The 23,522-nt window shown below is 40.1% G+C and overlaps 1 protein-coding gene across 1 annotated transcript in view; it reads left to right on the forward strand.

Moving 5' to 3' along the window:
- Positions 1–7,682: 7,682 nt before the first annotated feature.
- The window catches only part of ERO1A (endoplasmic reticulum oxidoreductase 1 alpha), a 54,576-nt gene continuing 38,736 nt past the window's right edge, over positions 7,683–23,522 (forward strand). The window contains exons 1-6 of the mRNA XM_013003723.2: positions 7,683–7,826; positions 12,834–12,953; positions 13,870–13,953; positions 14,866–14,904; positions 21,666–21,742; positions 21,828–21,901. Coding sequence (XP_012859177.2) covers positions 7,683–7,826; positions 12,834–12,953; positions 13,870–13,953; positions 14,866–14,904; positions 21,666–21,742; positions 21,828–21,901 — 538 coding nt within the window. The remainder of the gene's footprint in view (positions 7,827–12,833; positions 12,954–13,869; positions 13,954–14,865; positions 14,905–21,665; positions 21,743–21,827; positions 21,902–23,522) is intronic.

Here is a 23,522-nt window from a genome sequence, read left to right on the forward strand (position 1 = left end):
CGCTGCGCCCAGAGGTGCCCGCGGGGTGTTCGGACCCGCGCGCTGGGTCCCTCGCCTTGGTTGGGTCGCGCCGGCCAGGGAGGACGTGCTGGCTCACCCAGTGTCCCTGTTGGTGTCATCCCTCGCGGGCCTCCCTCACTGGACCTGGCACTCGCGTGTGGTGGCCCTGCGCTGGGTGCCTCCCATCTATCAGGACACGTTGTCGGTTGTTTTTGGAGGGGAGCTGCTTTCGGATTGCACTGTCGGGCAAGAGAGTGGCTTCGGTGACTTCTGCTGGGTCTCCCTGGGGTGGGGCTTGCCTGTGTGCACTTGCTGCTCCCTGCATGCGCTGTGATGTTTTACCAGGCACCCATGTAACTGGGCTGAGTGTGAAGATGGCCCTCCTTCCTCCTCCATCCTCCAGTGGGTGCAAGCTTATTTATTAACCTCATTCTTTTGCCCCCACTAGTAGGAGATGTGGCCGCCTTGAACACAACAACACAATGTCAAAAAGAGGTCTCTGGTATTTACACCATGGTGCTTCATTACTCGTGTTAAAGCCATTTTTGGCGTGCTTCTGTTGACAAGAATGACATTTTCTCCAGAACCAAGGAATGGGCATCCGCGTTACCTTCTCTTTTAAGTGATGTTTACTGTTTATTCATGATTAGAAATGACATTTGATGTGTACAGGAACGTGGTATTATTTTATAGTGGAAAAGTGTCTTTGATATGAGAGAAAGATCTCATTCCGCCCTTCCTGTTGGCGGAGTTAGTCATTTTGCAGAGCGATTTGGGCGTTGAGGTGAGTGGTGTTAGGAAAGTTAAAGGTAAATTGCTGCTTGACAAACGAGAAATTGAAAAGCCCCTGTATCTTTTTTTAAAAATTAATTAATTAATTTTTAGTTCCTGTATCTTAAGTGTTTGCAAATAGTACACAATAAAGTACTTAAAATCTCACTCTTCTGATGACAAATATAACACAATGTATGGTTTAAACATTTGAAAGATAAGTAACTTAGAGACAAGAAACTTTAAAATTAGGTATTCAGTGCTGAAAATGGTGTTCCTGTAATATTTCTGTCAGATTCTAGAGATTTAGAGAATGAAAGAAAAGTACATGCTGAGTTCAATTTTCACTCTTCTCGCCAACTTTTTTAAGATGTTGGCTTAAAATTGGAGGGCCTTTTTTATGTTAGAAAATTTTCTTTTCTCTGTCTTCTGCCCTGATGGCATTATGGGTTAAGCCTTACGTTGCAAACCGGTTGGTCAGCAGTTCAGAACTATTAACCAGTCCGCATGAGAAAGATGAGATTCTCTTCTGTAAAGAGTTCTGGTGTTGGAGACCCACAGGGACAGTTCTAACCTGTCCTGTAGGGCTGCTCTGACTCAGAATAAGCTTAATGGCAGTGAGTTTGAGTTTGGACCAGTGATTAAGTTCTCCTGCCCTTCACAATTCCTTCAGATTTAAATTCTCCCCCAATTAAGAAGTCTATTTTATTGGGTCTCTTTATGGACTTCTAAAATAAGATTTGTAATCTGTTTCTTTTCAAGGTCAGTTTGCAAGCTAATAAATTGAGGACCATATGATAAAACAAATTTTAAGAGAAAATTAAAGCTATCTATTAAAAATCCATTAAGAATAGCGATAATAAAGTCCAATTCCATAAGTGAAACGAAGAAAAGTATACTTATTATGACCCGTACTAAGAGGAGTGGGGGTGAGGGCTTTGAGGAAGATGAGGAATAGACATGAAGGGAAGAAGATAGACATGCGTTCACAGAGATGGAGTGAGGGGGAAGATAATGGGAGATGATTGGTGTAAATTATTCATTCAACATGCGCTTATAAACATGCCTGTTGACTTAAGTGCTTTTAATGCAGAAATGCCTACAGCTGATTCCTGCCTTCAAGAGTTCACAGTTTAGTGAATAATGTTCAGTTTGGGAAAGGAGGGAGGGGCTGCAATCCTAAACACACACACACACACACACACACACACACACACACTCACACACACACATACTCACAGGTGGGGCTGTGTGAGGGGTGGGGAAGGTAAATATTGCTAGAAAACTTAATTAAATATGGAACTTTCACATAATGTTTGGGAATAAATTTAAAATCTTCTCTGGTCCTGTTTTTAGGAATTGATTACTCACCTAGTCCTTTTCATTCTACTTTTCTATCCCCTTTCCTATTGTCCGTCCCTTTTAACTGCCTCTGCAAGTCTAGGTGGCATAGTGGTTCCAAGATGGGCTTCTAACCCTCAGGGCAGCAGTTCGAAACCACCTGCCACTCCGAGGGAGAAAGAGGCTTTCTACTCCCACAGGCAGTGAATTTGGCCCTGGGTTACCGCATTACCACTCATTGCACAACAGTGGTATGTTGGGCCTCTGGCTCAATTAACAAAGATTATCAGCTCTGCTTTGAGCCAGAGCAGAACGGTAGTTATTTAGCCTTAGAAAGCCAGTGAACTAAAATGTACAGAGTCCTGCAAATAATTGGATGACATTAAAAACATATACTGAAGTCTACTATGAAAAAGTTGATGACAAGAAATTTAAAAAATAGTAATTCTGATACTTCAGAGTACTAATATGAAGCCTGGTAGATAATTGGCGCTTCATAAGTTTTAAAAGATATTATAATACAAGAGATAGTGCGATCCAAGCCGGAATAGCTTCTTTTAATTCTTCCGTCTAGCAAGCTCATTACTTATTTTTCTGGAATTGACCTTTCAGATAGGTTAACCACCCAGTTATTGTTAGTTGGATGCTTCTATTTGACATCAAATCCTCCCCAAACCAATTTCATCCTATGTTAGCAATTCGTTTGTTTTCAGTGCTTAAGTGCTATCTGCTAAGTGGTCGATATTCTGGGACTTGTAAATCCTCCCTATATAATACCCTACTTTTTCAAGTTAAAAAATTAAATTATTATGTAGTCATATTGACTTCTGTTGCCCCCTTTGACCTATACGTTTATAAACCTTAGCACATGAATAGATTTTTGTAGCCACCCTTATAATCAGGACTAGCTCTGTCATTAAACCAAAATAAGTTTTGCAAATATTTCTTATAATGAGATGGACGGGAAGAAAGTGGAAGACTCCCAGAGCTAGTTATTGTTGTCAGGTGCCAGCGAGTTAGCTTTCCCTGCGGTAAGACAAAGCGCTTCCTGGTCCTGTGCCATCCCACAGTCAGGTGTAGATCCACCACTAGGATCCATAGCACTAGAGAAGAAGAATGTAATGGAACTTTAGTCACATTCATGAAATCATGGGAAACGTTTTAAAGAAATAAACTCAGAAGAAATATTGAAATTCAAATGTGGAGGCAGTGTGGGCATCTTTTTCATTTAAATGAGTTAGAACTAAGTGCAAACTCCTATGTACTCTGTGTTAATGTGGCCAGTGCTTAACTGCACCATCAAAACCATGTGTTGGAGCGCAGTGGTTCTCTATATCAGGCTAACGAAATTTAATCCAATAATAATAATAATAATAAATATTACTTAGCACAGTGGAATATTTGTCTTACTTTTTACCTGTTTCAATATCTGGCTGAAGAAGATGTCTAAGGAAGATTTTTTTTTTAAGTAGAGATTTAATGCAAACTATTCAAGTGCACAACAATGTTAATTCTTAAAAGATATCAAATATAAACCTGGGTTTGAGGCTTATTTTGTTAAGACCCACAGCTCCCTGTAGGACTTCATTTAATGCTACTACCTCTCTAGTCTCAGATGCTGTTACTTTATATCACAACTGCTCTTTACGCTTATTTTGTTTGTCCATCTGATAAAATCTAGATGGCTAATATTTACAAACTCAAGTCTTTTGTACATTGCACCTCATTTTAGTTTTGGCATCTGTGGGGGGGAAACCAGCCCCTCACACTATCAAGGGTTCTTTAAGTGCAGTTGTACCGTTAAAATATATATATAAAGATTATAGTAAAGTCATAGAGAATAATAGAGATAGGAGAGAGAGTAAAATGAGAGTCAGACACATTTCATGGTAGTATGCTCACCTCCTGGACCGGCCATGATCTCACCAGCCAGATCGGTGCACAGCGCGGGCTGAGAGGGCAGGAGAGTTTCTCTTTATTTCTGGCCAAGGCCCATATATACTTAGGGGTGTGATTACAGGTAACCACCTCTAAGGAAGATTTTAAAGGGCCTGTGTGGTTGTTCCTGGCCACTTACTAGTAAAATGTTGGAAGACAGAGATAGACTTAAAAGTGAACAGTGCAAAATGAAAATAAAACTTGAAGATTTACGGAGTTTGGCTGTACAGACAAATGGTGCGCCTCCCGGCACCATCACCAAGGAAGCGGCTATGCAATCTTTTGCTAAAGAGATTTCGTCTGTGACTGATGGACCTAACCAACTACTACAATAGGAAGCCCATCAGGCTGAAGGGGCAGGGAAGGAATGTGGTCTGTAGGAAACAGACCAAAGGAACTACGTCTGTTCTCCAAAAAAGAAAAAGCCCTTCCCCGGAGCAGCCCAGAGCTCCGCAGCACTGTGGGAAGGAGCGTGGGAAGCAGGGCCTTCCCAGTTTCAAAGGCTGGGGGCATGGGCTCTTAGGTTGCAAAGAGTTGCATCTTTGTCATCTTGGCTCTGGAGTGTGGGGCTGCCATCAAGGTGTGCCAGGAGAGTGTACCAGTTGGCCTGCTGACCCAGGTTGTGGTGGAATGGAGCTGCCGTGCCCATTGTGTTAGTCTGGATACTTTAGAGAAACAAATCCACAGAAACTCATGTATAAGAGAGAGTTTTATATAAAGGTTAAGTGTGCATCAAGAAAACATCCCAACCCAGTGCTGCCAAAGCCCACAAGTCCAACATTAACCCGTATGTCCAACACCAATCCACAAAGTCCTCATCCATCTCACCAAACACACACTGTGATGCCGACTGCAGAAGGAAAGCCGAGTCAGTGAATGTGTAAGCATCTCAGCGCTGGCAGGGGTCTCCACACCAGGGCTGTATGGGGTAGGTCCATGTGGCTTCTCCTTGGGGGCGTCCTGCAGGAAGTGAGCCCTGCCTGCTAAAGCAGGGAACTGGCTAAGGCAGCTTCACCCTGGCCCATCAGAAAGCCACCCGAGAACTAGAAAGGCAGGGCTCACTGAGCCATTTATCCCTCAGTCCTTCAATTAATCCCACATGTGTTTACCGGCCAGGTTGGCACAATAAACTAACTACCTCACCCATGCTGGGGCTGACTGGTGACATTGCCATTCAGAGGGACTAGAATAATTCAGCTGCCCAAATTAGAGGAAGTAGAGCTGCCATCCACAGGCGCTGGAAGGTGGAGCTAGAGAAATCTAGCTCTGTTCTCTGAGGTTATCTGGGCCAGGGCTCTGCCCTCCAAGTGCTAGGCATGGGCCACACCCTCTGGATTTAGGGTAGAAGCCCCTGAACCTTGGATTTCTCTAGCTCCACCTTCCAGGCCCTGTGGCCCAAGCCTAGCACCTGAAGGGCAGAGCCCCAGCCCAGATAACCTCAGCGAACAGAGGATTGATTGTTCTCAGGTCTGAGAGCCAGTCTACTTGTTCTGCTGGGTGTTAGGACGTGCTTGGTCCCGGCTATACTTTCTGCTATACCTTCATTCCCTCCAGTTTCTCCCATTTGTGATGGAAATGTCTGCCTTCTTTTACCACACTGGAAAAAAAGATCGCGTTTAGATTTCACAGGTTCAAAGATGGAGAGGACTTTTGCGTGAAGTCACACCCATATTTGATTTAGATGATTAAGAAGATGAGATTTTAGACTTGGAATTGGTATAAGATATTTTGAATGATGTGATGAGATTGTGAATGATGTGTTTTACATATAGGAAGGTCTTGAATTTTGGGAACATAGGTGGAATATTGTGGATTTAGTTGTGTTGTCTGCCCCCCCCCCAAATGTTTTATAAAACTTAATCTCTATGCCTGTGGTCATAAACTCAATTGGGAATGGGCTGTTGTTATGTTAATGAGCTGAGATTAATGCATGTTTTGAGGCGATCTCTTAGAAAATATAAAAAGAACAGATTAAGACAAATCAGCAGAGATGGGGTAAGAGAGATGCCAAGCCATATGAACTTGTCTGAAGGTCACCCAGGAGCAGGACAAGGTCAAGGACAATCCTCCAGAACTGACAGAGATAGAAAACCTTCCCCAAGAATTGGCACTGTGAATTCAGACTTCTAGCTTCAAAAGCAGTGAGAGGGGTTCTAATGGCACAGTGGATTAAGCATAGGGTTGCTAACTGAACAATTGTTGTTTCAAACCCATTAGCTACTTCTCAGAAGACAGATGAGGTAGGCTGCTTCTGTAGAGAGTTATAGCCTTAGAAATACTACCGTGCAGTTCTACTCTGCCCAACGGGGTCCCTGTGAGTTAGACTTCAAAGTGGGTTTTGAGTAAACTGAGAAATTTACCAGTAAACTTGGAAATTCTATTTGTTAAACGCAACCCACTGTGGTATTCTTGCTACAGCAGACTGGATATCTAAGACAACACCGTAAGTTTTTAGCTACATAAAGCACATCCGGTGCCCCATTAAAAGCCACTTCATGGGGGAGGGAGGGAGAAAAATGAGAAGCTGAAACCAAGGGCTCAAGTAGAAAGAAAATGTTTTGAAAATGATGATGGCAACAAATGTACAAATGTCCTGGACTCAATGGCTGTATATATGGATGGTGATAAGAGCTGTAAGAGCCCCCAATAAATGTTTTTAAAGAAAGAAATAAAAGCCATTTCATACAAAATAAATATGAGGAATGTACTTTTACATTGCTATGAGTTTTATATATAGCCTAAGGTAGGGCTAGAAGTTGTTAATACACAAGAAAACTATTTAGAAATGATATTTTTTCTGTCTTTCATTGAAAATAAAAGGCTATATGTATTGTTGGTGTCAGTACTTCTATTAATAGGACTGCCATAAGAAATTACTCTAGATTGGGTAGATGGATTAAAACAATAGAAATTTATACTTCCACAGTTCTGAAGGTGTGAAGATCGAAAATCAGGTGTTGACAGGGCGGTACTCTCTCTGAAGGTCCTAGGGAGACACTGTTCCTGTCTTCCTCACTCCTGGTGCTTCTGGCAATCCTTGACCTTTCTTGGTGTGCAGACCAATTGCTCCATATTTACCACATGGCAGTCTTGTAGCTCTCCCTCTCCCCTTTTCAAAATAAGGATACTAGCCATATGGGGTTAGGGGTCACCGTAGTGACTTCATCTTAACTTGACTATGAATATAATGTGACCAAAAAGGTCCCATTCACAGAAGGGCTTCAACATACCTTTCTGAGAGACATAGCTCATCCCATAAGAATACCTCTAACAAGAGACTGGTGATAGGCCATTGTTTTTTTCTTTTTCCTGCCTTTTGATTCTGCTGCCATCCTTGTGACTTCCATACCTCAACTAGGCAAAGAAGGTGCTTGTGGCCCACCAAGAGGATTGGGCAGCTAATGCAAATAAGGTGCAATGAGCCCATATAGGGGTTGCTGTTGTTGTTGTTGTTAGGGGCTGTCTAATCATTCTGACTCATAGTGACCCCATGTACATACCAAGAAACATTGCCTGCTCTTGTGCGGGCCTCACAATAGTTGCTCTGTTTGAGCCCGTTGTTGTAGCCGCTGTCAATCCATTTCCTTGAGAGTTTTCCTCTTTTTTGCTCACCCTCTACTTTACTAGCCATGATGTCTTTCTCCAAGAATGTGAGCCCCCTGCTGCAGAAAACATGTCCCACGTACGAGAGACGGCTCACCATCCTCACTTCTAAGGAAAATTCTGGGTGTTCTTCCGAGGCAGATTTATGTGCCCCTCTCGCAGCCTGTGGCCCAGTCAGTATTTATTCCCAACACTGTAAGTCAGAGATATCAGTTCTCCTTTGGCCCTCCTTGCTCATTCCTGTCTGAGGCAATTGGAAACATCATGACTTAGGTTAGGTTCCCCTTAGAACTCAGAGTGACATCTTTGCTTTGTAACACTTTAGATAGGGAACTTAGGCTTTAGAGGTTAAGTAACTCAGATAAGGTAGATGACAAGTAAGTGGTTGAGGTGAGATTGACATCAGTAAAGGTCTGACATCAGAGCCTGCATGCCTAACCACTGCCATAGCCTGCCTCTTCCTTGAAGGGTGCATTTGAAGGAGTTTGCTATATAGTTTGGTAGCTTGAACAGAAAGCTTACTTTCTAACTCTTTTTTCCTTTCAAATTCTTTCTTTATTTTAATTAATTAATTAATTTAAAAAATCATTTTATTGTGGGCTCTTACAGCTCTTTATTTTATTTTTTTAATCTTATTAGGGGCTCATACAACTCTTATCACATACATACATACATCAATTGTGTAAAGCACATTTGTACATTCATTGCCCTCATCATTCTCAAAACATTTGCTCTCCACTTAAGCCCCTCGCATCAGGTCCTCATTTTTTCCCTTCCTCCCCCCTCTCCCCTCCCTCATGAACCCTTGATAATTTATAAATTATTATTTTGTCATATCTTGCCCTGTTCGACGTCTCCCTTCACTCACTTTTCTGTTCTCCACCCCCCGGGGAAGAGGTCACATGTAGATCCTTGTAATCAGTTTCCCCTTTCCAACCCACTCTCTCTCCACCCTCCCAGTATCGCCACTCACACTACTGATCCTGAAGGGACCATCTGCCCTGGATTCCCTGTGTTTCCAGTTCCTACCTGTACCAGTGTACATCCTCTGGTCTAGCCAGATTTGCAAGGTAGAATTGGGATCATGGTAGTGGGGGGAGGAAGCATTTAGGAACTAGAGGAAAGTTGTATGTTTTATTGTTGCTACATCGCATCCTGACTGGCTCGTCTGCTCCCCACGGCCCTTCTGTAAGAGGATGTCCGTTTGCCTACAGATGAGCTTCCTGATCCCTTCAATACCTGGTGGTCACACAGGCTGGTGTGCTTCCTTTGTTGCTTCTCAGCTAGATGGCTGCTTGCTTATCTTCAAGCCTTAAGACCCCAGGCGCTATATCTTTTGATACCCAGGCACCATCAGCTTTCTTCAAGTGCATTCGTGCACTTACACCCGTGTGGTCTATAGCACTGAACCACCGCTGTAGGTAACATGGTAGTATGCAGGTGTAGTAAGACAGGCGCTGCTGGTCTTCCCTGAATGGTGAGTGACAGTGGATGGCATTTATCCCCTCTTTCTTACACCTACCTTTAGGCAAATCAGTGAGCATCTACTATGTACTTTGTGGAGGTACAGTGCTAGATTCTAGGACTACAAAGTCAAAGAGACATGATTTTTGCACTTAAGAACTTTAGTGAGTGGGCAAGAAATAAATATATTCAGGGGCAGTTATCCCATCAGGTGGGGGCAGCTTCCTGAAAGAGGTGATTTGAAGATACATATATTTCTTACCATAGAAATACATTCCTCAGGGGGAAGGCTGAATTGCTTCAAATTCTTCCTTGCAGATTTATTTGGTGTGTGTGTTTGTTTCTCTTTTTTTTGGTAGGTATATGTTACTTTAAAAAAAAATAATTTTATTGGGGGCTTATCACAATCCATCCATCCATCCATCCATTGTGTCAAGCACATTTGTACATTGGTTGCCATCCTCCTCCTCAAAACATCTGCTTTCTGCTTGAGCTTTTGGTATCAGCTCCTCATTTTCTCCCTCCCTCCCCCTCCCCCGTGTGTTTCTTCCTGACTGAGTGCCTCTGCTTGGCATCTCTCCCTTTGGCCTTTGCCGTCTCCAAATCTGTTATTCTTGGTATGCCTGTTTGCCTCAAAGGGGGAGAGACAGTCACTATCTTGTATACTTAGAAATTCTGCTTTTAAAGGCTCAGAATAAAGAGGTGTGAAAATTTTGTCTAGGATAGAAATATTCTTGTTGGTATCCCAAATTAGGACTCTAAGATTATTATGTACTCAGAGCATTTTTAGAAGGAAACAGATTTGTGTATGAAATGAAAATAGTTATTACAGTGACAAAATATAGAGATCCGATTTCTAGAAACAGAGTTAAATCAAAATCAAGCTAGTTGCAGTGGAGTCAATTCAAATTCATGGCAAAGGAGATCTGCCCCTTAGGGCTTCCAGGCTGTGAATCACTAGGCCTTTCTTCCTGGAGAACTCTGGGTGGGTTAGAACCATTGACCCCTCAGTTAGTAATTAAGCATTTAACCAATTGTGCTGCAGTAAGTCAGATATGACTTCCAGGAGTCAGCTATGCCTCCATGCTAGCTACATCCTTCTTTACCTAAGCTGACACCAACTGTTCTTCCCGTGCCATTCGATTTCTAGGATGCTTGCTGTGGCTGCATCGAGCTTTCAGACAATACTTAAAATTGTAACGGGATTCATTACCCCAAGTCAGGATCCGCAAACAATAAGGATACAGTCATTGGTCTACTGCAGTACCTCTCCCCTGCCAGCAGCCACATCTCTTGTTGGGCCTCAGCCACGTAATCCCTTGGCCTTTACCTTCATGGGTCAGGAAGCCAGCTCATTTGTCGCTCTGTCTCACAAGTTCTTTGGTCTTGGGCCAGTTGAGGAGAAGATACTCCGTAGTCTTAGTGTTGTTCTTCTGAGTCTCCGTGCATCTGGAGGCCTCTGGCACTTCAGACAGAGGTCTCAGAAATGCTCTTCCAAATGGTCCTGAGGTTGCTCTCTGCTGCAGTTCAAAGATGGCTCATCCTTATAGCCAGGGCAGTGGTAATGAAAACCCACCAGCTCCCTCTGTTAGCATTATACATGCCCTGTTCGCATAGTTCCACCCAATCATTTGGTGGTTGTTAAAGAGCCATATTAGGAAATAAATTTCACTTCATCTCTTAGGGATTAGGATCTGAATTAGCTAGTCTCAAACAAAATAAGCTAGGCAAATGAGTAAATAAAACTTGGCTCTTGAATATTGCTATTATTATCCAAAGCATTCTTACAACTCAGGTGACCATTTTCATTGTGTGCGATGCACTTTAAAAAATGCCTAGTAATTTTTCTTGAATCATGGTGTATTTTTTAATATATAAATCATTTTATTGGGGGCTCTTACAGATCTTATAGCAAGATCTGTATCTACATCAATTGTATCAAGTACATTTGTACATGTGTTGCCACCATCAGTTTCAAGACATCTTCTTTCTACTTGAGTCCGTCGTATCAGCTCCTCTTTTTTCCCTCCGCCCCTGCCACCCTTGTGAGCCCTTGATAAATGATAAATGATTACCATTTTTATATCTTACACAGTCCGCTGTCTCTCCATCACTTCTGTTGTTCTTCCTCTTGAGGGGGGCTGTTATACGTCGATCACTGTGATTGGTTCCCCCATCCTCACCCTTTCCCCCCCTTATCCCTACCCTCATGGTATCACTACTCTCATTATTGTTCCTGAGGGGTTTATCTGTCCTGGATTCCATGTGTTGAGAGCTCTTATCTGTACCAGTTTACACGCACGATATTTAATACATTCTTTTTGTGTTTGCTTATCCCCAAATAAGCAGCCCCGGTGCTGTAGTGGTTGCGCACTGGGCTGCTAAGTGCAAGGTCACCAATTGGAAATCACCAGCTGCTCCCTGGGAGAAAGACGAGACTTTCTTCAGGGGAGTAGCCCTCAAGAGTCACAGTCTTGGAACCCCACAGGGGGAGTTCTACTTTGTCCTGTAGCATTGCAAGGAGTTGGAAGTGACTCTGTGGTAGTGAGCCCCAGAGAAACCTCTAAGGAGTTTAGTTTTACAACTGACAATGGCTGAATATAATATGATTCCCTGTTGGATCCTAGTATAATTGCATTAAACTGTTTGATGTGGGAGATTCAAGGAGCCCATGTGTGTAGCTAAATGGAGAAGTCAGCAGTTTGAACCCACCAGCTGCTCTATAGTAGGAGCAAAGACTCCGTAATTTGCTTCTGTCAAGATTACAGCCTGGGCAAGCCTATGGGCCATTCTGTTCTATTGGGTCACTGTGAGTTAGATCAGCATTGACTAAGCAGCTATGTGTTTGGGTTCCTCAGATATAGTTGTTAATTTTCAGCATTTGAAGATCAGGATAAGCTCTGTAGTTGGTTTGCTATCTCAGTGTTGCTAATGATAAGTGCTTTCTAGCCACCATTCCAAACTATAACAATTGCTATGGCACAACATTTGAAGTTTGGTAGGTCTTTGTTTCGAATTATTGTTTTTGTTATGAATTCAGCCTCACTCTTTATACATTCACCCTGTGGGAAATGGAATGAAAAGTGAAGAAAGGACTATTGAATTCTCAGGATGCAGAGTGTCAGGAACCCTGAGGGCAGGGCTTGGGCTGGCCTTCCGGAAGGAGAGGTGGAGGTGGATTCCATGTAGCACATGCTCTTCTTTCTCAAAATCTTTAAAACTGCATTCTACTTTCTGCTCACTGGCTCCTGTGCGCCTCTGTTCGCATGATAGGATTTGGCCTGAGCTTGCTTGTGTGCAGGTCTAGCCACAAAGAGAGAGATCTTTCCCTCTTGGTCTCAACTCAGATTCCTGGAGAAGAGACACTGACCTGGTGTGGGTCAGATGCCCAAGACTACTCATGTCAACTGACCTCGAGGGCAGGGTCAGATCTTCTGTGTGTGTGTATGTGTGTGCGCGTGCGCGCGCGCGCACGCACGAGGTATCACTGTGAGTTCAGCATGTCCTCAAAAGGTGTCCACTGAATTATTTAGGTATATAATAAGAATAAAAGTATTTCTGAATTATCATCATACCTTATCTCAGAATAGGATAATGGAAGGGAGATTAAAAGTTAGTTGAATTGGAGTCCTAGTTCATAATAACCAAGTGAGGAAAAAAGAATCCTGTTGCATCTAAGGAAATTAAACTTTACTATTTTGTTTTCTTTATAACAGGTTAGTGGTTACTTGGACGATTGCACCTGTGATGTGGAAACCATTGATAGATTTAATAACTACAAGCTTTTCCCAAGACTACAACAACTTCTTGAAAGCGACTACTTTAGATATTATAAGGTATTTAACATTTTGGCATTAGAATGTTAAAAGTTTAAATGGATAATTACATTTTCAAAGACATTGGGCTTCTAAGTTGTGACTGCTATGTGGAATTGATAGGTGCTTTATTAGGAAAAAAATGATTGAACAAAATGGAACCATGTGATTATAAACAGTGACCATCTACTGGATACATGTTTAATTTCAATCTTGCCAGAGTTAGAAACTAGTCGATTAAATTGAACCGAGAAAAGAAACTGTTATAATGTTACCAAGGCAGTAAATTGCTTGTAATTTCCTAACCCATCAGATTGACTCTAGGTAAAGTAATTAAAAATTTGAGGGCCATGAATCGATTTTGACTTGTATCATTTTTAATAAGTAACTTGTGGCATTTTTTCCTAAAATTTTGAAACCTTATTATTAGAGTATTTACTTATATTCACAATTCATCGATATCTAACTGGTCTACCTGTTAAATGTTAGTGTGCTTGAGAAGAGTATGTTGGACACTAATGATAGGAGCTGTTTTGGTCAGGGTCTGTGTAGTAGTAGTCTATCTTTCTAGTGGAGCTCTAGTGGCGTTGTAGTTATCTGTCAGGGTGAATCCCCAAGGTCTGCAGTTCAAAACCATCAGCCACTCCATGGGAGAAAGAGGGCTTTTCTACTCCCTTAAAGACTTACAATTTCGAAAACTTACAGGGGCAATTCTTCCCTGCCCTAATGGCAGTTAGTATTAACTCAATAGCAGTGATCTGAGTTGTTGCTGTGTCTTTCTAAGCAATCAATTTACTTTTAACAGCTATATGATTATTGGGATTGACAATAGGTATGAATTAGAAAATTTGTATCCAATAACAAGTCCACATTTTAGACTCATAATTCAACCCCTGCCTATTGTAATCTTGAGATCCCTATGATTATTATTTTTCAGGTAAACTTGAAGAGGCCATGTCCTTTCTGGAATGATATCAACCAGTGTGGAAGAAGGGACTGTGCTGTCAAACCTTGCCAATCAGTAAGAACCTTGAGCACATTTAAGAACAGTTACATCTTTTTTTTTGGTCTGTTGCAACATTTTAAAAGGAGCAGACAAAACTAAGAATACTATTTTAATCACTATGTTACATATAATGTTCAATACCTATATACATAAACCTACAAAATACAAAACCTACTTTGAATTACATAATAATATAGTTTGAATTTTGTGGTTGGCTTATTATAATACTTTTGATTTAGTATGGTGAGATGAATAGGTCTTCAGGCTTGCTGTTTGTTATTCTTCTTGCTTCTTCCCTGAACAAAGTTATGCGTTTAGTGTGATAAAGTGAAATTATCCTGAGATACAGCAAATTTTGCCCCTGTTTTGTAAGTATATTTATATATGTATATTTATTGTTGTTAGAGTGGGTGTTAGTGGACAAAGCACCTGGTTTTACTTAGGAATCCTTGGAGTCTTAAAATTTTAGATAGTATATTGTGAAAGTAGAGTTATTAGACTTTTTGTCAAATAGTCATCTTATACACTTAAACTCTGACTGATCTCAATACTGAAGTAAGAAATATATAAGATGAGTCTAGATCATCTTGTCGTGAAAGAAAGCACAAAATGACTGAGGACGACTAGGGTCATATTAAAAGGACAATGTGTTAGAGCATAGTGGAGCATCAAAGGAATCATGGCTAAGTGAATACGATTCCACGTGGTAACAAAATAGAAGATTAGCAGTCCATGCAATTTGTTTTTGAATTTTTGCATCAAAGAGATAAATGTAAAAACTGCCAATCCATTTTCTATAAAAAATAGTTCTAATAACTTTAATGTTTTGTTTTACTAATTTTTAGTGTACTTAAAGTATTAAATTAAACATTAAAAAATTCAGATGATAAATGTCATCATTACAAATAATTTTATTTTCTTTTTCAGGATGACGTTCCTGATGGGATTAAATCTGCAAGCTACAAAGTATGTATTTACATTTATGAATGTATGTAATATCCTTTTTTTTTGTATGTAATATCTTAATGAAAAATTAAGAAAAATAAATCTTTCCCTGGCAGCTACTTCCCATTTCTCTCCTCCTCTTTACAGACAAGCCCCCCCTCCCCCTTTGATAGTTATTTATACTTAATGGCTTCAACCCTTCTTTGATGTATCCTTTTGTTATATATATATATATATATAAACCTTCTGTTTTGCATTGAGGATAAATACCATTAGAGAGAAAATGATAATGAACCCCTATTACCAGTTCTCCCGATTCAGCAACTATCTATATGTGGGCAATCTTGTTTCAACTGTTTTTCCACGCTTTCCTTCCCATTATTTTAAAGCAAATCTCAGATAATTTTGATATATACTTCATTTGTATCTCTCTGTAAGACAGAAAGACAGTTTCTTCTTTTAAACGTAACCATAGTCAGGGTTCACATTTCTCTGATCATTTCACAAATGCCTCAAGAATTGGCTAAACAGTTCTTCAAAACCGGATTTGGTCACATTCCACATGTTACATTTGGTTGGTATATTAATTACTTGTGTCTTTTATCTCTCTTTTAATACATTCTTATTTTAGAACCATTTTCAAACTCAATTTTTGGCAAATATATATTAGAGTTACTATCGTGTTATTTAAGTTAATTTTTGCAGATGATTTTATGTATGTAGGTGTACATATAAATGTGTGTGTGAATATTTACAACCGATATCTTTGCATCATCAGAAGATACGTGATGTCTGGATGTCTGGTTTTTCTTTCTTCTGGTGAGTGAGGTTGAAATTGGTCAACCTGGTCCACCATTGAAAAGTACCCTACTAACTGTTCACTTAGAAATTTTAGAAGTCATTGATGATTATAACCAATGTGCATTTATTTCACTAGGAGTTTGAAAATGTTAATTTTCTAATTTTGTCATTCATTTTATACTTATTATTTATTTTTAATTTATAATGAGGATCTTTGTCAACTGGAAACAGGATAAATGCCTATTCTTTTCTTTTATTTATAAATCTATAAATTTTATTGTAAATTTTTAGAAACCTAGACACTTTAAAAAATAGCCAATGAATTTTTTCTTTTAAAAAATATTGCCATGAATTTGAGTTTTTACATATTTAATGGATTGCAATCAACTATATTCACTTAGTCATTATCAAGTTAGAACCTGTGACCTTTTAGCACAATTCCATTAGTCTCTATTCTACTTTTTATGCTTTTTATAATGTAAAGAAGTCCAGGCTAATTTTTGCTTTTCTTATTCCCCGTCAGAAGCCACACATTTGTCTTTGTTTTAAAAAGCCCTGGTTTTTTGTTTTTTTTTTAGTGAGGCCCTGGGGGTAGAGTGGTTATGCCTTGGGCTGTGATTCCCAAGATCTGCAGTTAGAAACCACCAGCTTCCCCCGGGAGAAGGTAGGGGCTTTCTTCTTTTGTAAACAGTTACAATCTCAGAAAATCCTAGGGGCTACTCTGTCCTATAGGGTGCTATGACTCAGCATGGACTCAATGGCTGTTAATGAGGAGGAGGAGGATGAGCTCTTTTTACTGTGAATAGATGTTCAGAGATTTTAATTTGCCTATCTGATTGCCATGGTTTCTTGGCCTTCCAATGGACAGAGCAAGAGTGGATTTAAAAAAAATTTTTTTAAGGATAGTGAAAAATCGTCCATATGTTCATCACGACATTTAAAATTTATATTTGTGATTACAGGTGGATTTTTGTTTGTTTGCTTTTTAACCTAACTTCTTTGATTTTATATTTGTATATCTTTTCTTCTCCTTAGTTAAATTCTCAATATTTGACTCCAATCTCCTTGCTATGCTTACTTGATAGGCTCCCAGGATGTCACGATCTTCTCTTACCCCACTGGCACATCCGTCTGAGTCTCCTTTCTGGTTCTTCTCATTTCCCCAAACTTGTCGGGTTAGAGGGCCTTAGACTTCTTGTCTTTTTGGTCCTGCCATTCAGTGTCAAAGCTTTTAAAACAATTTTTAAAACTTGTACATTAGGTAGGGGTTTACATTTTAGTTTCAGAACTTTTTTGGTACTACGTACTTTATGATCACTAAGTTTTATAGAGATAACTAACAGATTCTGTAGTTGTGCCTAAGGGCGAATCAGAAGGGCTGTGCGTTCGGTGCCACACTCAGCTCTGGGTCATTTTCTTTCTTCTTGTAGTCATTGCTGTTCCCTCCCCATTCCCTTTCCCCCCTTTCTCAGCCCCTTCCTTGCCCACGTCATTATTCATCCCATTGCGCTCTTCACAAATCCATCATCCTGGCTTCCCTGTATAGGAAAACAAAGACCCCACCCCACCCACCAAAAGAAGCAAAAAGGACCTGGCAGCCATGGCTGTATAAAACAGCAAAACCTCCATCAAAAAAAAGCATAAAGTAGTAAAACTCCAGAATAAATTCAAAATGGTTAGAAAGGAAGATCTAACCTTTTAAAATACCTTCCCTGTGATGATGCCTTTCATATATTTATATTCAGCCTAGACTTCTCCCTTGAATGCTGTTTAATTCTATCTGAATAATCAGCTGCCTGTTTGAGTTTACTTGGATGTGTGATAAGCATTTTAAACATGGATGATGAAAATGGGCCAATTCCTCTAGTGTTCATTATCCTAATGGCCACGTCATCTTTCCAGCTGCTCTGGCTACAAACCTCAGGGTCATGTCACCTTAACTTTTTCTGTCATACCACATCACTCACATGTGTCTGTCGACTGTCCTCTCAAAATATGCCTAGAAGCTTACAATATTTTGTACTCCTCATATTTCAAACTCTTATTACTTCTTTGCCATGATTATGACAGTGCTCAACTAAATTGCCTTCCCATCCCATCTCTCCATAGTCTGTTGCAAAGATAGCATCCAGAGTTGTTGTTATTATTTAAAAAACCAGATTCTATCTGCCTCTGTTAAAAATCCAATTCATTCCATGTCTTTTAGAGTGACCAGAATCAATAGCCTGACCATAGTCCAAGATTTCTCTGGAGCAGACTGGCTTATTTCTGTTACTATCTGATTTTTGATCTGTCTGAAGTTTCCAGTTGTAATAAAAAACTTGGAGGACAGCACTGGAAACACTGCAGAAAGTGTGGTCAGTCAGCCCCATGCACAGCAGGGTGAAGCAGGAAGGGAGTGCAACAGGCCAGCAAGGGGAGCAAAGTAACCAAGCCCCCGAGGAATCCTGAAAATAGACTTCTGACTCTGGAGACAGGGCTTGGCACTTCTTCAGACCCGACTGGAAAACACCCATAAGGGCCAGCAGACAGACCTGGAACTATTTATCAGGTTTTTTTTCTTTTTTCTTTCACTCTAAGTCTATCTATATAAGATAGGCAGGATAAACAATCCTGAGGAGAAAACAACTGGACAAGCAGTCCCAGGGGGACATGGGAGATGATGGGGCCAGGAAGGGAGTGGGGAGCTAACAAACTCAGGGACGAAGGAACAACAGAGATCTAAAATTGATGGTGAGGAGGGTATGGAATGCCTGGTGGGGTTTGATCGAGTGCAATGTATCCAAGAGGAATTGCTGAGAGCTGAATGGAGGGTGAGCATGATAGCGAGACAGGAGGAAGGTGAAAAGGAAATAGAGGAAAGAACTAGGAGGCAAAAACTACTTTAGGCCATGTGTATATGTAAATATATTAAATTATAATGACCTATAGGGTTATAGGTCAATGTACGTATATTTGTATGTTAAGTATACAGATAGCAGATGGATTTTGGGCTTCTACTCAAGGCCTCCCTAAACACAAGAACACTTTGCTCTAATAACCTGGCACTCACCTTCCCGACATGGCCACTGGAGACAAAATGGGTGCATAAGCAAATGTGGTGAAGAAAGTAGATGGCTCCTGGCTATCAAAAGATATAGCATCTGGGGTCTTAAAGGTTTACAGTTAAACAAGTGGCCTCTAGCAGGGAAGCAACAAACCCACATGGAAGAAGCACTCCAGCCTGTGTGATCATGAGGTGTTCATGGAATCAGGTATTAAAAGAACCAAAATAAACAATTATATTGATGCGAATGAGGGGAGTCAGAGTAGAGACCCAATGCCGATTTGTAAACAATTGAACCGCCCCCCCCACACACACAGAAGGGGTCACAAGGAAGGGACACTTTAACCAGGGTGCAGTATGAAACTGATGAAACAAACAATATTCCTCTAGTTCTTTAATGCTTCCTCTGCCCACTATTATGACCCATTTAGTTCTACCTTACGAATCTGGCTAGACTAGAGTATGCCCATCGGTATAGACAAGAGCTCTCAACACATGGAATCCAGGACAGATAAACTCCTCGGAAACAATAGTGGAGTAGCAATGCCATGAGAGTGGGGTGGGTGGGGAAGGGAGAGGAAGAGGGAACTGATCACGAGGTTGGATATATATCCCCCCTTCCTGATGGGGATGAATTACAGAAATGTGGATGAAAGGAGACAGCAGACAGTGTAAGATATGAAATAACAACAATATATAATTGATCAAGGCTTCACGAGTGTGGGAGAGGGAGGGGGAAATAGAGGACTTGATCCCAAGAGCTCAAGTAGAAAGAAATGTTTTGGAAATGTTGATGGCAACATATGTACAAGTGTGCTTAGGACAACTGAATGATGGATTGTTATAAGATTTGTAAGAATTCCCCAGTAAAAATGATTATTTAAAAAAAGTTGGGATGGATTTGATAGGCAAAATGCGATGTGTTTCCAGTTTTCTCTGCTGTCTCTCCCCTTACGTTTGAGATGTGTGTGCAAAGCATTTTTACTTTAATACGAAGGTGACCATCAGTCTGTTCAGTCTTTCTTCAGTCTTTCCCAGAGATGAAGAGACCACGTTTCTCTCCAAGGGCGTTATACTGAGTGCCTGCAGATAATATAATTACCCTTAGACACAGATGAATTGGGGTCCTAATTCCTTATGTTCTTGGGCGTTGGGGAGAGGGCCTGTGGGCAGAAGTGTTGGCTAGTGCTGCCCTTGCTGACCTCCTGGACTTAGTCGCCAGTAGTTTTGTGGCCTGTGGCACATCTGTGCTACTCCCTAAGCTGGTAGGCCACCAGGTGGCAGGCAAGTGAGTGGGAGTTCTGAGAATTGTAGGTGAGACCAGTTTATACAGTGGCTGAAGCAGTCCTGCATCGAGACAGCAGCCTTGCTGTGGTGGTTTGCTCCTTGATTGCGTAGTCTGGGCCAACAATTATATATTCACTTTAATATTATATCATGTCTTTTTATATCCAAGGAGTCTTTTTGGCTGAAATTACTCTAAAAAAGGAAGTACATATTTAGCAAAGAATTAAATCCTGAATTCCCCCGTTTTCATGAGCTTCTACAATTAGTTTAGTATAGATACACTGACACATGTGTGTCCCTCTGTCTCTCCATATAGCCATCTATCAAGCGGTCTTATTTCAAAGTAAACTGTAGCTATTGATGCATCTTCCCTTACAGGTATATGTAACTAGATATGTAATCATTTACTAGAGTTCAATATTTGTCTCTCTATCTTTATATAAAATTAATCTATAATGAAACATACAAATCTTAAACATACATTTTCAGAATTTTGACATGTGTAACAGATGAAGAGACATACAGGGAGAGGTCTGAGAAAGTTCCCACCACAGACTTTCATGTTGTAGAAAGGGACACACTCCCTTCCGGTATATGTCAGGTGATCACCAACTAGGAAGCCCATGGAACTTCCATATCCAGATCCTTTATTGGGACCTCATTATATAGTCATGATTGATTGGATCATGTATGCCTTATCTATGTTTGGCTGATACCAAGCAGTAGGTCTTTCTGGCATGGCTAGCTCCCATCTGAGTAACCTCATTACACACGTTGGCAGGTCCATAGCCCTTATAGATAGCAAAAACATTTCAATCCCTGGAAAAAAATTCTCTCTCAGGAATCAAGGACAACAACCACATTAATTGGGTAAAGTTAAATTCTTTACCTCACAAACTGCCCTAGACATTGACCAATATAGTAATGACATTGTCATTCAATAGGTATAGATTTTAAAAAATATTATACCACTTTAGTTTTTTTTTTTTTAACCACTTTAGTTATTTTAGTGTACCTTTTTATTCTAAAAACTTGCTTATTCTGAACACACGTCGTATGGTTACTCTAACAGATAAGACCATATTAGGCACTCAATAAACATTTGTTGAATGACTGAATTTGAGGCCTGCTATTTCCAGAGTGGTCTTTCAACTGCTTGGTGGTGATGACTGGTGTTTTATGAAATACTGTGACCCATGCTCACTTCCCCTATGCCCTGTGTGTCAGAATGAGTACATACAGAGAGTGAATTAGACCTGTGAAAAAAAAAGGTCGTTAAAGAATATATTTTAAATACGTACAGATCTTGGAATACTTTGGAATACTTGGAATGCTCCAGAGCATTCTTAGGATCATAAAATTTAGAAATGGAATAAACCTTATAAAGTACCTGCTCCACCTGTTTGTGTTAAGGAAGAGAACATGTGGCCATGGGTTATTAGAAAATGAATAAATTGACAATTGAGAATAGTGCTACTACAATGAATATTAGTTATAGGAAAAGCCATTTATTGATTTTTCAGTCTTAAGAAGTAAGGATTTACTTACTTCCAAAGTGATGGTACCAAGTATAAAAAGAACCTGAAATGATGTCTACATTATTTTAAAAAATGCAAGTTTATTCTACTTATCTCTCCTTTTATTTTAGTATTCTGAAGAAGCCAACAATCTTATTGAAGAATGTGAACAAGCTGAAAGGCTTGGAGCTGTGGATGAATCTCTGAGGTTTGATTTTGCAGCAGTATTTTATGTTTCTTTCACATCAAAGTCAACTTAAAAAAATAACACTAGTCAATGTGTTTGTTTGAAGTGAAGAAACACAGAAGGCTGTTCTTCAGTGGACCAAGCATGATGATTCCTCAGACAACTTCTGTGAAGCTGATGGTATAACATTTTTATAGTATGCTTAAGATTATAGTTAAGAAGGAAATAAATAATTCATTAGTGAGAAATTGAAAGCTTTCCTCTGTACAGTCAAACAAGAGGAAAATATTTTGGAAAAAAATTTTATACAGCTCAGTTTTAGAAATACTAGAAAATATTGTATAATTTAGCTCTTTTTAGGGTGGGGGGGGATGTACCTTACCAGTTTTCCATTTTGTGTAGCTGATATAACTTTTATGAGATACAGTGGTATTTTGTGTGACTAGCTAAAATATAGGAAATGCAAAATCTTGGTTTTGTTATATTGATATTAGATTGTTATATATCTTTTTCTTAATGATAGGCCTTGTTGCCTTTGTAAAAGCAAATACTGGACCATGAGATATGTTTGTGATATTTAAAGCTAGGCTAGAGCTCTAATGCACTTAGAATCTATAACCCAATAGACTTCTTTGATCAATACTTATAGGTCCTCCCATTCTTCCTTTCTAAAGTTATCAGCCTACTAATTGGTCAAACAATCAAAGCAAATTAAGAACATTTAAAAATTCTTAATAATTTTATTGGCATAAAATTCACGTCACACAATTTAATAGGTGATCCATATTAAGAAGACTTGTGCAGTCATTACCACAATCGATTTCAGAATATTTTTCCTTTCTCATATTCCTTGTTTTCAGCTCCCCACTTTCCCCAAGCTCCCCTGCAGTGCCCCTCGGTAATTGTTAATCCAGTTTCTGGCTCTATAGCTTTATCTATCGTGGATTTCATTAAAGAAAATCAGAAAAAAACAAGCAGCAGCAGCAACAACAACAACAACAACAACAAAACCCCTGATAGCAATGGCCAAACAAAACAGAAAACCTCAATCAAAAAAATAAAATATTAAAAACTGAAACAACCCTAAAATCCCCCCCAACAGAATGAATGAAAAGGGAGAGTTCTTAGTTTTCATTTTGTGGCTTCTGGTTAGGACAACAAAATGCTTTCCTTAACAGAACATGCCACCATATTTCGGCAAAAATATATCTATAATCCCTGTCCAAGTTATCTAGTGCTATACTAGAAATACCACAAGTGGATGACTCCAACAACAGAAATGTATGCCCTCGGGTTAGTCTGAATGCAAGGAGAAGGCTTCCTGGCTCAGTTGACTCCCAGTTTAGGGGAAGGTCTTTGTGTCCTTTTAGCATCTGTGGGCCCAGCATACCGTGGAGATCTCCACGTGTCTTTGCATCAGGATAACTTTGGGTCTAGCAAGGTCCCAGCATAAGGACCCTAGGGTCAAAGGATGTCTTCTGGTCCTGACTCCTCGTTATTGAGAAGGCCTGGTGACGTCCTGGTTACACATTAGACTGCTAGCCCCAAGGTCAGAAGGTTGAAGCTACCAGGTTTTTACTCTCCCAAAGAGTTACAGTCTGAGAAACCCACAGGGGGAGCTCCACCCTGTCCGTAGGGTTTCTGTGAATCACAACGGACTGATGGCAGTGAGCGCGGCATTCTTTTTTCTTTTTTTTAAATTTTATTTTATTTTATTTAACATTTTATTAGGGGCTCATACAACTGTTATCCCAATCCATACACACATCAATTGTGTAAAGCGCATTTGTACATCATTTCT

This window comes from Echinops telfairi, unplaced genomic scaffold (assembly GCF_000313985.2).
Source record: "Echinops telfairi isolate 266 unplaced genomic scaffold, ASM31398v2 ScPeMD7_18;HRSCAF=68, whole genome shotgun sequence".
Classification (NCBI taxonomy): Eukaryota; Metazoa; Chordata; class Mammalia; order Afrosoricida; family Tenrecidae; genus Echinops; species Echinops telfairi.